Source organism: Cuculus canorus, chromosome 2, assembly GCF_017976375.1.
Source record: "Cuculus canorus isolate bCucCan1 chromosome 2, bCucCan1.pri, whole genome shotgun sequence".
In the NCBI taxonomy this organism is placed as follows: domain Eukaryota; kingdom Metazoa; phylum Chordata; class Aves; order Cuculiformes; family Cuculidae; genus Cuculus; species Cuculus canorus.
Window position 1 is genome coordinate 101,042,682 of NC_071402.1, and position 16,683 is coordinate 101,059,364.

Sequence of the window (16,683 nt, forward strand, 5' to 3'; positions counted from 1 at the left end):
TTTTCTACTGACCAAAAATGGGTTCCTTTGAGCACTGACTTGATCTTTGAAGAGAAAGCCAGGTCTGGTGAGCAGGGTGGGTGCTCAAGCACAGTGATATTATTAGCTAAAAACTGCTTCACAGACCAAGCATTGTGGGTTGGCACACACCAACGTTTTCTGACCAAGAATAAGAAAATGTCTGTATTTGAACAAACGTCCACTGGTACCGAGTGAAAGTGATGGAGTTAAGCCTTGTCGCACTGTGACAGGTTAAAACATGTTCTTTAACTATATCTTCATCTCTCCCTTCCTGCTCTTGGTTCCTGGGCTATAGGGTTAGTCTCTTTTTTATTTTTTTTGTCTGACCTTGTATGTATGTTTATTTCATGTGTTTGTCAAAGCCGTTCTCGCGTTGTTCTCATGTTTATTTATAGCAGTGATAAATGGGCAAGTTACCTTACTTCTGTCTGCTGCTGTATTAGTGTGCTGCAGTTCCATCTTTTGTATCCAAAGTAAATGAAAATTAATTTTTTTTGAGGAGTAAACTATTCTAAATTAGCTCACTAAGTAAGAGAGGTATCTGTGTAGGGGCATACAGAGCAGCTGATGAACAATAACTTATCTATTTCAAAGGCATTAGGAACCTGACACTAACTACTATTGTCTAGATTCACAGTCAGTTCTTTTTTTAAAAGTGAAATAAACACCAGACCCACTGCTACAATTTATAAGAAGACCTCAGTGATTACACTGCTGTCTTAGCATATACCTATGTCTTACTAGGTTAGACTAATGTAATTGCTGTGTATTTTCTTGGTCTTGTGTGTGTAAACGATGTGGTAATGCTTGTGTGTTACTGTTGCTTTACTAGTTGGAAATATTTATTAATTTTATCTTATCTCGTGTTTTGGCCACCTTCTTCTTTGCCCTGCTTTTCACTCAACACAAGGCTACCACTGCTTTCAGCAAGCAAGTTTAGTCCCACCTGGTAGAAGAGTTTTGCCTGCCTACTCTTTCTGTCTTATCTCCTTGATGGAGTGGGCTGTACGCTGGTGAATTGTTCCCCAGTCAGCGCTTTGTGTCATATGACCACCGTAAATACATGGCTTTCTAAAATTGCCAGCTGCAAACTGTTTGTTTCTGTTTGTTGGCATGAGATTTAGTATTTATGGTCTTCTGATTAAGAAGCAGACCAAATCTAAGACCCTTCAGTATCTTCATAAAAGTCTTTAATCTGCAGAATATCTCCTTATTTTTGTTCTGTGGTGCTGCTGAGCATTCAGCAGGGTGGGAGAACGTCACTGTTTAGCCCCATCCCAGCCAATTTCAGCAGCCAAAACAGAGCAATTCCCTTCCTGCCCTAACTTCCAAGGAAAGGGAAGTGAGAGGAAAAAGCCTTGTGGATTGGAAACTAGAAGAAAATAGCTTTAATAAACTAGTAACAACAATAAAGAAAACAATAAGAAAATAATAAATATACACAAATATGAGATTGCGCCCAGATACCATCTCTCAATGACCATATGCCACCACAGATGCTGCAGAGCAGACATAAGGGAAAGTGTCCCATGCTAGGAGGGAGCTGGACTCAGGAATGTACGGATATGGGATCAGAGGCAAACAGATAAGGTCCTCGCAGGAAATTGGCCATTGAAGAAGAGAGACACCCTCGTGGTCACAGTTTTATACCAAGTGTGATGTATAAGGGATGGAATACTCCATTGGTCAGTTTGGGGTCACCTGTCCTGTCCAGCTTTCCCTGCAGGTGTGACCTTTTTGCCTCTTTGACTTATGGCATTCCACCAGCTCGGGGATGGCCTTAGTTACTATAGGAATAAATGTAAGCAGTGGCCTTCCTACATACCAGTGCTCCATGTTATCACTTCTAGAGAGAACACTGTGTGCGAAACATGCAGTTAACTTTCGGAAGATGAAGGTACTTAGAGGAGACTGAGCTTAAGTTAGAAACTGATCCTACTTTAGCTCAAACAGAGAGAGAATATTATCTTAACAGTACAAGTAACTTCCGAGTTCAGGATTAAATCGTATGGGAAGTGGGAGGCAGATGTTTCCTCTCTGATGTGTATAAGGAGGGGAGGGGCTTATTTTCTTCCATTTGTTTTATCTTCATTTTTATTCTTTCAATGAAGTCCTAAAATTTGGGGTGAAATCATTTAAGTTTCATAGAATTAAAGGTTAATGCTTCTTTTTCTTCTGTGAAAATATAAGTTGAATATATAGCCAGAAATATGCTAAAAAGGATGCAGTTAATCTTCCACTGATATCTATTTATAGTGTGTGCTTCTGTTCAAAGACTTCTGTGACCTCTTGTTTTGTTGTTGCATGTGAAATGTTAGTTCCTGTACCTTCTGGTCTCTACCTCTGCTTCATATCTTGACAGGGATTGTGGCATCTGATCCAACAGTGACAAGTATGTATTATGATCAGGACTGTATCCTAACACACAGGAATTTTAAATTGGTCTTACATTTAAATACAAGAAGAAAGACAAGTAAAAAAAATTCTCACCAAACAGCATATTTTTCCACTATGTAAAATTTTAGGTAATTGATTTCATAATATAGCTTTAATGTTAATTTTAAGAATTCTTTACTGAGAAATACAACTCCCCACTAAATTGTTTTGCAAATACTAAGACTGACAAAATTATTGAAATTTTGAAGTCATTTGTATAAGACACTTCTGTTTTCTTAACTGTTAAATTATAGTTGGTATTTCTGGAAGGATAACTATAGTCTTGGTTGTAAATGTTGATACATCTTTCTGATCCAAAATAATATGGACAGCACACATATAGAATCATAGAATGATTTGAGTTAAAAGGTACCTTAAAGATCATACAGTTCCAAACGCCCTGCCAGCAGCCAGGGACACTTTCCACTGGATAAAGTTGCTCAAAGCCTCATCCAGCCTCCCTAATATCTAATCTAAATCAACCCTCTTTCAGCTTAAAACCATTACTCTTTGTCCTCCTGCTCCTGCACTCCCTGATAAAGAGCCCCTCCCCAGCTTTCCTCTAGGCTTCCAGTATCCGTAGGGTACTGGTGGGCTGCTATGAAGTCTCCCTGGAATATTCTCTTCTCTAGGCTAAACAAACTCAGCTCTCCCAGACTGTCCTTGTACGGCAGGTGCTGCAGCCTCATCTTTGTAGCCCTCCTCTGGACTTGCTCCAACAGCTCCATGTCCTTCCTGTGCTGAGGACTCCAGAACTGAGTGCAATACCCCGGATGAGGTCTCATGAGAGCAGAGTAACGAGGGACAGTCACTTCCCTCGAGCTGCTGGTGAAACTTCTTTTGATGCAGCCCAGGATACTGTTGGCTTTCTGGGCTACAAGCACACATTTCTAGCTCATGGTGAGCTTCTTATCCACCAGCACCACCAAGTCCTTCCCTTCAGGGCTGCTCTGAATCCATTCTCTGCCCAGCCTGTAGTTATTTGTGCTTAGGATTGCTCTGACCTGGGTGCAGGAACCTTGTACTTGGCCTTGTTGAACTTCATGAGGTTCGCACAGGCACACCTATTAAGCCTGTCAAAATCCCTCTGGATGACATCCCTTTCCTCCAGCATGTTGACTGTGCTATACGTGTCCCCAGTCACAGAATCATAGAATCACTAGGTTGGAAAAGATCTCTTAGGTCATAGAGTCCAACCATTTCTGTCTGCCACTAAACCATGTCCCTGAGCAACATGTCTACCCGTCTTTTAAATACCTCCAGGGGTGGTGACTTAACCCACCTCCCTTGGCAGCCTGTTCTAGTGCTCGATGACCCCTTCTGTGAAAAACTTTTTCCTCATGTCTAGTCTGAACCTCGCCTGGCACAGCTTGAGGCCATTCTCCCTTGTCCTATCACCTGTCACTTGGGAGAAGAGGCCAACACCCACGGCTCTGCAACCTGCTTTTGGGTAGCAATAGAGAGCAATAAGGTCAGCCTCCTCTTCTCCAGGCTAAAGAACCCCAGCTCTTTCAGCCGCTGCTCGTAAGACTTGTTCTCCAGCCCCTTTACCAGCTTCGTTACTCTCCTCTGGACACGTTCCAGAGCCTCAACAACCTTCTTGTAGCGAGGGGGGCCCAGAACACAGTATTTGGGGTATGGTCTTACTGCTGCTCAGCCTGCCCTGTTTTTCTAACACGCCTGGCACCTGCTTGCCACCCTCCAGGTCACGGTGCTCCCTAGGGGCCGTTTAAATCTCCCACAGACGGGGAGACCGCCCCCACTACGTCAAGCACCACGTGTGAGCTGAGGCTTCTGCGAGTCAGGAGCCAGAAGCAGCCTGTCCCGCCCCCTCCTGGGTTTCCCGGGCTTCCCCTGGCTGTGGCAAGCACCCTACTGCCACAAGCTGCAGTACTTACCGTCCTGCTGCTGGATGTTGCTGGAAGAGTGATGTTGCTGTGTTTAAATCTCAATTCCACTGTCTGTGTCTGTGGTGAAGATGTTAACGCTAGTCCCAATCCCAACCCCTGCAGAATGCCACTCTTTACTGATCTCCACTTGGATATTGAGCAATAGACCATCTTAGACCACTCTTTGAGCACAACCATCCAGCCAATTCCTTATTCTCTGGAGTTACTTCCCTTTTTCCAGTCAGTGGGAACTTTACAGGACTGCTATGACTTCTGAGATGTGGTGGATAGTGGCTTAGCAGCTTCATCTGCTGGTTCCCTCAGGACCTGCGGATGCATCTTCTCAGGTCCCCTGGACCTGTGCACCTCCAGGTTCCTTAGGTGGTCTTGAACCTGAACGTCTTCTGTAGTGGGGTTATATCAGATTATATTGGATAATTCAGATATGAATTTCTGATTGCGGTTTTGCTCCTCAGCAGTAATCTCTTTAAAATGCAAACATTGTATTAAACACCGCATTCCACATCATATAAAGATGTTTTATGCTTTCTTTTGGGGTTTGAGGTCAATGAAAGCGGTGTATGACTTTTATAGTCAATACCATGTATGAACCAGAACCTTATGTAAGTTAAAATATAAGCTGTTTTCTTGGGTATCTTGTCAATATGGGAGTTTTTTCTTTCTCTGGGTGAATTTCTTGTTCAGAAAGTGTATTTTTTCCTAAAGATAGTATAATGTCTTCCTACTTCTACTGTGTCCAGTTGCACGTTTAGTAAAGTATCATATCAGAGAGCAGCAGGCACCAGTCTCTGGAAGTGAAAAGATGTAGTTTCTTTAGCCTATTCAGTTCTTGGTGTCTTTTCTGAGACTGCTGAGGAGAGTGCTGATTAATGCCAAAAGGGATGGTACTCTTTAGAAAGGAGTCCTTAAGTTGCCCTTAGGTACTAGTGGACTGTATAATGGCCCTATCTCTTTTTTTTTTTTTTTTTTTTATTGTATCTCATACTTGTGGTCTGTTCATCCTCTTCTTCTCTGGCAGTTTAATGAGACTTTTTAAATGGTTATGAGTGTCATCTCTGTTTAGCTCATTGTGATGTGGAGTAACCACACTGTGAAAGAGAATGTACCTCAATAGAATTGTTTCAGTTGAGTATTGATATTTCAGCTTTTTGTTTTGATTGATACTGATTTAAAGTATTTCCTAATGAAAGAATCAGATATACTTGTATATGTGGCTTTATTTTTATTTATTTTCATTTAGCAGTCTATCTCTTTTAACTGTTCCTTATTAAGCGCTGTTTATGGTGACTTGCTGTCTAATGGGTTAATGGAAGAGTTAGAAGATATCACAGGCTAAGCTATAGTTAAATAGCTATGATGTATTTTCCCTATGAAGTTTTGACAGACCAGTATTTTCTTGGTAGGCACTCACATTCCAATTTTTAAGACTATACCACCCTCCCAGACTTTTCATTGTTAATTCTTAAGCCATGCAGTTGTTTTACGTGGTGCCCAGGTCTCTGAGTATACCCCTGACTAAAATAATCTAATAAATTATATTATATAAATATTATAAATAAATTATAAATAACCCCTGTTTAATAAATAAAATGTAGCAGAATTTTTAGTTGTCTTTTTTCAAAATGTGTTTTTAGCTTCATCTTTAGTTTAATCATATGATAACTGAATACCTAAAATAAGTCTTCTAGTGCTACAATTGATAATTTAGTTTAGCAAAATAGTAGACAAACATGAAACTGTTCCACTGTAGTTTCTTCTATTTATCATGTGCTTCAAATGCACCTATTTACAACATAAATTACAGAGTCTTGATGGTTATTTTTTCTTTCTTTCTGAACAGGTGTTAAACCTCTCTGAAAAGAGATATGACCTTGCCCAGCTTAACCCAAAGGTATTGATTGTCTTCCATAATGTGCTTAATGTCTTTGTAGTGTTAAATACAACTTAAATGGCCTGATAAGCCCTGAAGTTATGCAAGCCCTGATATGCAGAGTATGAGAACGACTTTTGGAAGATGATTAAAAACACCCATGTGCATACTTTTTGTATTTTTCCTAAGCTCTGTTTGTGCCTGTTAGGTCTGTGCTTTACATAGCTGTTCCTGTTGTTTTCTTAGACTTCTCAGACACGACCTGAAGCCTTTTGTGACTGCTGAAAAATTCCTACTGAGCGATATAAATTTCACTTCAAGTATATTTACTTTATGTAGTCACAGAATACTAGAGGTTACAGCCTGATAGCTGAAGCTAGTGAACTCTCTTCAGATATAGGCTTGCTTTTTGTACTATCTTTTCATAGTTGCTTCTCTACACAATAGAGGTGTAAGGAAGGGAGCTGTTGATGTCTGTCTTTTGTTTTTCCTAACCAATTGTTGTAAAAAATGATATGCATTCTTCAGCAGCTATTATGAGACCAGAGTAGCGCAGATGTATACCTGTAGGGTATCTACAGTAGTAGGGGTAGATTTACAGGGATGTATGCTACCTGAGGAAAATATTAAATAATATTAATAATAATATTATTAATTTATATATTAATAAATAATATTAAATAATATTAAAGGAACTCTTAATTTTCACCTTTTGAGTGCTTTATTGATCATATTGATCATATGTTGTTCATAGTTACTGTTTTTATTAGAGTTGAATATGCATTGAGTATACAGTATTATATAGTGACTACAGTTGAATACAAAGTTTTGAGATGTCAAATCTGGTGCATATGAAGGGAATAAGTTGCAAATTAAATAAAAACAATGACAAAATACTAGACCAGGCCAGTTAACATGCTGTGTTCATCTTTGACCTTCTAAATATTTTACCTTTATAAGATACTTGAATTTCTAATTGAAAATTCTTTAAGATGTTAAGATGTTCAGAAACGTTCTCACCTGTCAGTGGTTGGTGGGTTCTTGGGGAAGTTTGTGTCTGTTTGTGTCCTGGTTTCAGCTGGGGTAGAGTTAATTCTCTTTCTGATAGCTGTTGTAGTGCGGTGTTTTAGATTTGGGATGAAAATCAAGTTGATAACACGCTGACGTTCTCAGGTTTTGTTAAGTAGTCAAGGGATATTCCATACCCTATGATGTCATGCTCACTATATAAACCGGAGGAGCTGGCTAGGGGCCAGCAGTTGCTGGGCATTAGTCAGTGTGGATGTACTTGGATTTCAGTGAAGTCTTTGACGTGGTTTCTCACAGGATGCTGCTTGAAAAACTGGCTGCCAATGGCCTGGACAAGCGCACCCTCTGCTGGGTAAAAAACTGGCTGAATGGCCAGAACCAAAGAGTTCTGGTGAATGGAGTTAAATCTAGTTGCAGGCTAGTGTTCCCTAGGACTCAGTGCTGGGTCTGGTTGTGTTCAATATAGAATCGTAGAATAGTTTGGGTTGGAAGGGACCTTAAAGATCTAGTTCCAACCCCCCTGCCATGGACAGGGACATCCCGCTAGATCGGGCTGCCCAAGGCCCCATCCAACCTGGCCTTGAACACCTCCACTGATGGGGCATCCACAACTCCCTGGGCAACCTGTGCCAGAGCCTCACCACTCTCATGGTGAAGAAATTCTTCCTTATGTCTAGCCTAAATCTGCTCCTCTCCAATTTATACCCGAGCCCCCAGCTTTCTTGTAGGCCGCTTTCATATTTTGGAAGGTCACTATAAGATCTCCCCGGAGCCTTCTCTTCTCCAGGCTGAACAAGCCGAACTCTTTCAGCCTGTCCTTGTATGGGGGGTGCTCCAGTCCTCTGATCATCTTTGTAGCCCTCCTCTGGACCTGTTTGAACAATTCCATATCCTTCTGACGTTGAGGATTCCAGAACTGGACACAATGCTTCAGTTGAGATCTCACAAGAGAAGAATAGAGGGGCAGAATCGCCTCCCTCGGCCTGCTGGCCACGCTTCTTTTGATGCAGCCCGGGATGTGGTTGGCCTTTTGGGCTGTGAGCGCACATTGCTAGCTCATATTGAGCTTCTGATCAACCAGCACTCCCAAGTCCTTCTCTGCAGGGCTGCTCTCAATCACATCATCTCCCATCCTGTACTGAAAACGGGGATTGCCCCAACCCACGTGTAGGACCTTGCACTTGGTTGTTGTTGAACCTCATGAGGTTCTCAGAGGTCCATTTCTCCAGCTTGTCCTGGTCCCTCTGGATGATGTCTCTTCCTTCCAATGTGGCAGCTGCACTACTCAGCTTGGTGTTATCTGCAAACTTGCTGAGGGTACGCTTGATATTACTGTCACTATCATTGATGGAGATATTAAACAGCACTGGTCCTATTACGGACCCCTGAGGGACGGCACTTGTCACAGATCTCCAGCTGGACATTGAACCGTTGACTACTACTCTTTGAATACGACCATCCAACCAGTTTCTTATCCACCAAACAGTAAACCCATAAAGTCCATATCTCCCCAATTTAGAGAGAAGGATGTTGTAGGGGACTGTGTCAAAGGCTTTACAGAAGTCCAGATAGGTCACATCTGTAGGTTTACTTGTGTCCACTGCTGCAAGTTACCCCATCATAGAAAGCCACTAAGTGGGTCATACAGGAACTTGCCCCTGGTGAAGCCGTGCTGACTGCCATTAATCACCTCCCTGTCCTCCATGTTCATTAGCATAGCTTCTAGGAGGATCTGTTCCATGATCTTCCCAGGCACAGAGGTGAGGCTGACAGGTCAGTAGTTCCCAGGGTCATCTTTTCTATCCTTTTTAAAAACAGGCACAATGTTACCCTTCTTCCAGTCACCAGGTACTTCTTCTGACTGCGATGGCTGTTCAAAAATCATGGAGAGTGGCTTGGCAACTACATCAGCAATTCCCTTCAGGACTCTGGGATGTATCTCCTCAGGTCCCATAGACTTATATATGTTCAGATTCCTCAGGTCGTCATGAACCTGATCCTCCTCTACTGTGGGGAGGGGGTTTACCCCCTGGTCACCATCTTGCTGTCCCCTGACCCAGGAAGGGTGAGGAGAGTGGTTATCAGTGAAGATTGAGGCAAAAAATTTAAGTATTTCAGCCTTCTCCTCGTCTGTTGATACGAGGTCACCAATCCCAACCATTGGGGGGGGGGGGGTATGTTCTCTTTAACCTTCCTCTTCTGATTGATGTACCTGTAGGAGCACTTCTTATTGGTCTTAACTTCCTTTGACAAGTTCAGCTGCAGCTGCACCTTGGCCTTCCTGACCTCATCCCTACACAACTGGGCAATGTCCCCATACGTGTCCCAGGTTACCTGTCCCTGCTTGCACTGCCTGTGCGGTTCCCTCTTCTTTTTGAGTTTAACCAACAGGTCTTGACTCAGCCACCCAGGTCTCTTTCCTTTCCTGCCTGATTTTCTACATACTGAGTGCTCTTGTGCCTCGTGGAAAGCTTCCTTAAATATTTCCCAGCTCTGTTCTGCTCCCTCGTCTCCAAGCACCATGTCCCAGGGGGTCCTACAGAATAATTCCTTGAAGAGCGGGGAAGTCTGCTTTCCTGAAATTTAGGGTCCTGACTATACTCCTCCTCTGTCCCATATCCCTCTGGACCTTGAACTCCACAAGTGTGTGATCACTGCAGCCCAGGCTGCCACTGATCCTAATGTCACTGATGAGTCGAGTTTTATTAGTGACCATCAGGTCCAGGGTGATTCTATGACTGGATGGTGAGCAATTGTATTGTGCATAACTTGTTTTGTGTATTCTATTATTAATTATTATTCTCTCTCCTTCTTGCTGTCCTTTTAAACTGTCTATCTCAACCCAGAAGTTTTACTTTCTTTCCATTCTCTTCCCCATCCCACTGGGGTAGGTGAAGGTGAGCGAGCAGTGGTGTGGTGTTTAGTTGCTGACTGAAGTTAAACCATGTCAGTTTGTTTCTATAGAAGTAGTTTTATCTTAGAAACAAAGAAATTTCCTTTTTTCCCCGTAAAATACCTGTAAGCATGTTTTAGTTACAGCGTGGCATTCAAATGGTGTGATTATCTGGGATTGATAGAAGTGCAGAGACTTTTCATTAAGCCACTTATATGAAGCCAGGTTTTAATAGGTTTTATTAGGGTCAAGTTGTCTGTTATGAATATTACTTGTTTAATTGCAGATCATGGATGTGGGGTGGCCTGATCTCCATGCTCCGCCTCTTGATAAGGTGTGCATCATCTGCAAGGCTATGGAGTCGTGGCTGAACAGTGATCCTCAACATGTGGTGGTAATCCATTGTCGAGTAAGTGAGCTTTGTGTACATACATAGCCTGTCACTTTGTATTAATTTTCAGAAACCTTGTCCTTTATTCTTACTCATTAAAAAAAATAATAAAAAAGTTTAATATCTTTTTGGTGTTGGAAACAGTGTGCCAGATCTTCAGTTAATTTAAGCAATCTTAAATCCACTGACCTTGCATGCTTGTTAGATACTGCTTTTTGTGATTACTTAAGGTTTTATCCTCTGCTCTAGGTATAGCATGCAGTGATGTTAGTTCACTTCTTTCAAGGGTCAGGGCTACTTCAGTGAGAGTGTTTAGAAGCTTGAGATTTTTCCAGCTCAGTAGCAAACTCTGTAGAAGCTCTTTGTGTTCTGTGATATTGGTGGATTTTGTTGTGGGTTAAGGATAGGCAGCATATCACTGATAATCCCATTGGACTCTGATGGCTGTGGATCAAGGGCTTTAAGTATACCTCCTGGGTACTTCTGACAGGTTCTAACTGTCAGCATCATTGTGGTGCCGTACAGCAAAGCTATTGTTGTTTAGCATTTCTTATTCTCCTTGCTTGCTTACAATGAAGGGAAATAAAGTAAAGCCTTAATTAAATACTGAAAATGAATTCAGAACTGAGTTAGTAGCTGTGCTGCTGACACCCAAGGCAAATCTGTCTCTGTATCACTGGCAGATAGTAGTCTAAACAGAATGAGGGTGATAATGGGACCAAAACTTCTCTTAAAGTCAGGTTGTTTAGTCCTGAATATTGCTTGCAGGCAGAATGCCACAATTGTGTGGAATGCTGTTTAATTCTTAGTAGTTGCAGGATGACAACCAGGAGAATGGCTCATATATGGGACAAAAGAAAAGGGAGCGAAGTTGTTCCTGGACATATTATATAAAAATTGGTAATGCATATTGTTGCTTAATGCCTTTTGGTAACGACTTTAAGCTTTCCAGCCAGGAAGATAGATACAGCTGCTTGTATCATCTGAGAGACTGAAATAGTTTTAAAATCTGTAGTAATTACTGCTTGGTAAATTCTACTGAATTGTTTAATAAGGTTTTGGAATGTTTTTTAATTTATCTGCAGAAAAATAAGTAGTTGTCATTATAAATCTCGAGTGCTGGAGAGGCAAAAATACCCAAGACTGTTGGAAGCTGATATGCTTTCCAAAATAGATGCTTTATGGCATTTCATGCCAGGAATTGCAACATTGTCTAGACTTGCTTTGTGTGATTGCTGGAAAAAGTAATATAAAATTAGAATAGTTGATACAATAATTCTAATACTGATTAAGATAACTTTTTTTAATAATTTCCTCTCAGTCAGTATGATTTGACACGGATGCGTATAGAAGTTTACTTGTCAGTCAGCTTGCACAGACAGACAAGCCCATCATAACCACCTTTTCAATAACATTAAAGATGCACGAGCAAAAGGTTTCTTTGACTCTTGTCTTATCAGTTTTATTTACTATTAGTCTTAAATAAAATATTGCCTAATAATTTAATAAATTAAATGTTATCATTCCCTTTTTCATAATACAGGGAGGGAAAGGAAGGATAGGTGTGGTCATATCATCATATATGCACTTCACCAACGTTTCTGCAAGGTAAGTTGTGAATAATACATATAGTGTGTGGATTTTTTACAATTAAGGAAACATCAGAAAAAGATGGCTTTAAATTGTAATACTGTTTGTCAGCTTACTGACAGTTGTCAGTTAAGCTTTGTCAGGTTTTCTCTTAGTCTTGAAGAATGTCTTAAAACAACCTGCATTCATGACAGTTTTCTTGTCATCTTACATTCAGCAGGAGGATGGACTAGGTGACACTGTAAGGTCCCTTCTAATCTGAGATATTCAGTGATTCTGCAGGAAAATTCTCTAAAGGGTCTTTTGAGGTGAATGAAGAATGAGAACTGTTTTTCGATAATGGTACCAACTTTAGTCTATCAAACCCATCTATTTGCCACATTTGTTAAGTTGCCTTGTTTGAATCAGTGGGAAACTTTTCCTGAAGAACTTAAGCTAAACAGTTATTAGACTCTGGAAGCGTTGTTTGAATAGAGAATTCTTAGACATATATCAAAGTGTAGAATGTCATTTCAGAAAATCTAGGCTTTATGTGGCAGTCAGTTCAAACAATAGGTGTGTGATTACTTGGCTATAACTGTTTCTTTTAGAGTGCCCAGATTCTGAAAAGGTGACTGACAATTTATGTGAACAAAAGTAAAATTGATAAGTGGTCTCAATAGGATGAAATGTGTTTTGATTTGGGGTTTTTTTGTTTGTTTTGTTTGATTTTAAATACAATTGTTTCCCCTGGTCACTTTTATGTATGCATATGTAAATATAGTAAAATAAAAATGCCCTACAAAGGCCATGGTTAAATCAAGTGTGGTTCTGAGTTCACACCCGTCTGTCACTAATACATTTGGTTCAGTTCTGTAGTGGATGAAATCCTGAATCACTATGATGAGGGTGACGGTTAGTTACAGCTACTCGGGAACTAATCAGAGTTCACTTTATGCCTGATCAACAGTTAATTGTGGACAAAGAAATTAAGTACATTATACACACCGATATGTGCTGAAAAAATAAATACATATATCCTCAACTAGTAATTGGGATAGTGATTGCCACAATTTTATAATATTTTGTCGAGAATTATTGTGAGCAACAAAATCTGTGAAGTGAGAATAGTACAGTATGGTGTTGTGATCTCAGTGTTACAATATTGTGCCATTCTTAAAGGCGGGACCTGGCTATAAATGTGCTGAAGTAGTGCCATAACAGAACAACACCTGGAGGTGATTGTAAAGCCCAGTGGTGAAAGATGTTGTCTTTTACCCTAAAGAAATTAAGGATTTGTCCAGTGAGGTTGCAGGGGAGGACTGAGTTTTGAAGCTCTGATCTGTCAGCTCCTTTCCAAAACTTAACATTTCTGTGTAAGAATGAGGGTGGGGAAGCTTCCCAGGTAGAATTTATATATCCCTGGAATTATCAAGACTCTTCAAACTGGTACACAGCAACTTTGCAGTAGCAGGAGTTACTGCAGATGCTGCTGAGGATGCCAGCTGTTCTGTCAGAAACAGTACTTGGAAGACTTTGAGGATTTTCACACTAAATAAAGTTTCTAATTGCTTGCATGCACATGACAAAAAGCCTAGGCTTGTTGAAAAAGCCTTCTAATGGAACCACCTTTTAATTATATGTTATAAATTTCTGATTTTTTTCATTTAGGAAGGAATAATGGGCATCAAATTTAGCGAGGGCAAACAGAGCTCTCTGTAATGGTTGGTAAATTCTGTTTTAACAAGTAAAGTACTAGTAGTCTTTTTACAAATGGGTTGCTTAAATCTGAGTGGTAATGTGGGTGAAGATGTGTGATGGGTTGGGTGAAGAAGAAAGTTGTTGGGTCAAGGACACAGCATGAATAAAACACGGGACTTTACAGCCTGATCCAGCAGCCTGTGGAGGCAATTGATAACTTCTGATTAATTCTTAAGAGAGCTGTAAATTGTGGGTTTAGCCTGATATGCATATGTATGCTTAGCAAATTATTTTCTTTCAGAACTCATTTAGGTTCAACCACATGGGCAATGTAAAATCTGAGATTGCAGAATCCTTGTATTTTGAAACTTCGGTCTTTATTTTAATCTTCGGGTTAACTAACACTGTCAGCTACATATGTTAAGAGACACATTGTGTATGTCTGGTATAAATAAAACAGAATTGGCATGCCATGTGATCCACAGCATTGTTACTGATCTTTGGCACTTGTGTTTCTTATTTCTACACCCTCTTGCCTTCATCTGCACAGATGCAGAAGACTCTTATCAGAACCATTCTGGATAGAAAATGGAAGGAAATGTATTTTTCTGAATATATTGCTTGTTAATGGTGCATTTGAAGAGTTTGTGGTTGTCAGAAGCAAAACATTTCTTTTTGAAAGATTGACACCTATTTCATGTTAAATGTTCTCTCCCTTGGTGGCTCTAGGTACAGGAAACAAAGACTGAGTGAATTATTTGACTGCTTAAGTGATCCTCTAGCCCAGCATCCTTTGCACCTCATGTACTGTACTATGGTTGGAGATAGCAGTTTTCATGTCCATAGTGCTGCTGCTTCTTTTTTTTTAAAAAAAAGAGAATAAATCTGTATTTCTCAGAACTCCTCAATGCCACTTGCAGGAAGTGATGGCAAGTACCCTTCTTTTGCAGCCTGAGCTGCTTGGCTTTGCTGAAGTTTATTGCATTATGGCTTTAAGATACTAATGTTAGAAATATGCAGTCCAGTTAAATGAATAAGGGAGTAGGTGCTTTGCCTCAGGGAAGAAACTGCCTTAAGGTGTGAAGTGAGAAGGTGTCAGTGGAACACTTTCTTGTCTGACCTGCAAGTGCCAGAGTTGCTACTTAGATGCTTCTTTCTTGTCTTTTTCTTTTCCCTTTCAAATATTTTGACTTATTTCAAGCAGTAACCTGCTGAATTTTCAAGATAACCCTAAACTGGAATAACGTGGTATGTGTGTCTCTGTTTTGACAGTGCTGATCAGGCTCTAGACAGATTTGCTATGAAGAAATTCTTTGATGATAAAGTTTCAGCTTTAATGCAGCCATCCCAAAGAAGGTATTTAATTTTCTTGTGATTCATACCAATGTGATATGTCATTTTCTTCTGTCCCACCCTTTGCTCTCTCCTCTGCTATGTGAAAGCTATTTCCACAAGATCCTCCAGTGATTCCTAAACTCTGAGCACTTTATTAATCTTCCTTGATTGATGAGATCTCTCTTTCAGTTTCTACAATTAGCATTAGATAGATAAGACTTCTTGTACCACACTGTTATCCACATCTGTTCTTAGTGCATTGGTTCTTAACAAAAAGAGATAGCAAAATCTGTTTCTTAATTGCTCTAAAATAATAATAAACTTACTTTTCTGTGACATAAATGATGTGTATGGAATGTGTGTTGATTAGTATGCAATAAAGAACTCATTACCATTTGTTTAAAGGATCTGCATATTATGCATCTTCCCCCCATGTCCATGCTAGTAAGTTTTTGTTAAAGCATGCGTGATTCATTCTATTTGAATGTCTTAGCTTTTACTCTGTCAGCATGAATAAGGTTGAGTTTAGGACTCAAATCAAGCAGTTTGGAATGTGAATAGTTCTGGGGTTCACTATTTACCTCACTTTGAGAGATTATGAAGGTTTCAGTACTAAAAGAGATTGATAACCACCAGAAAAGTAATTGTGTTCTAGGTGAATCATCTTTTAGAAACATAAAATATAAACTTATTTGATTTAGTAATTACTGTTTATTTTTTTGTTTTAATCCATGTGTATTCGGTAGGCTTTCTAGAAGTTATTTAAGGGCTAGAGCTTTGCTAGTAATTGAACTAGGAAAATGAGTAGTATCCATGAACATAAGATATTTGGTTCTGTTAACTTCTAAATAAGAAAAAGCTTTTCCATTATTTCTTGCACCCATTTGGTAACCTATGTAGCTCTGTTTCACTTGAAAAAAAACACCACAGCATTCCATTTGAATTGGAATAAACTTTTCATAACTAGAAGTTTACTCATAAGGGTTTGAAGGTGATGCCTACCAGATAGAGAAGGGTGAACTGTTGATGTAAAAGGAAGTAGATGTTCTTAATCTTCCCATCAAGAAGATGTAGATAGCAGGCATATTTCCATGAGAACTTGGAACCCTCACAACAGCCCTCAATTGTGCATCAGGACAGTTCTTACAACCATGTTGACAGGAAACTTCAGTAGCTACTAACTTAGATGATTGTCTGTGAGCCCTAAAGCTAGAGATGAAATAGTTGTAAATGGTGGTATCTAGCCTTCCTATGCTCTTCAGGGACACTTACTTAATTCTTCTGGAAGTTGGGATGGGGTGAGAGTGGGATGCGTTAAATTAAAATTAAATGAAGGTTGTGTCATGGCCATGGGAGAAAAAATGGACTCAGAGCCAGTAGAAAAAATAAAGGGACTGATTTCCTTTGGTTTTTCCCTCCCTTATTTAAGGAGGTAGGAGGAATTTGTTTAATACATCCTACAGGGAAGTTCACTTGCATGTACTTGCTTGTGAGCTTGTAATACTAGATAAGGTATTAAGTAGCAGAA

At 40.1% G+C, this 16,683-nt stretch overlaps 1 protein-coding gene across 11 annotated transcripts in view; it reads left to right on the forward strand.

The window, feature by feature from the left end:
• TNS3 (tensin 3) overlaps window positions 1–16,683 on the forward strand; it is a 221,051-nt gene that overhangs the window by 110,835 nt on the left and 93,533 nt on the right. For all 11 annotated transcript variants that reach the window (XM_054060590.1, XM_054060591.1, XM_054060592.1 and 8 more), the window contains 4 exons: window positions 6,208–6,258; window positions 10,446–10,568; window positions 12,094–12,158; window positions 15,093–15,176. In XM_054060590.1, coding sequence (XP_053916565.1) covers window positions 6,208–6,258; window positions 10,446–10,568; window positions 12,094–12,158; window positions 15,093–15,176 — 323 coding nt within the window. The remainder of the gene's footprint in view (window positions 1–6,207; window positions 6,259–10,445; window positions 10,569–12,093; window positions 12,159–15,092; window positions 15,177–16,683) is intronic.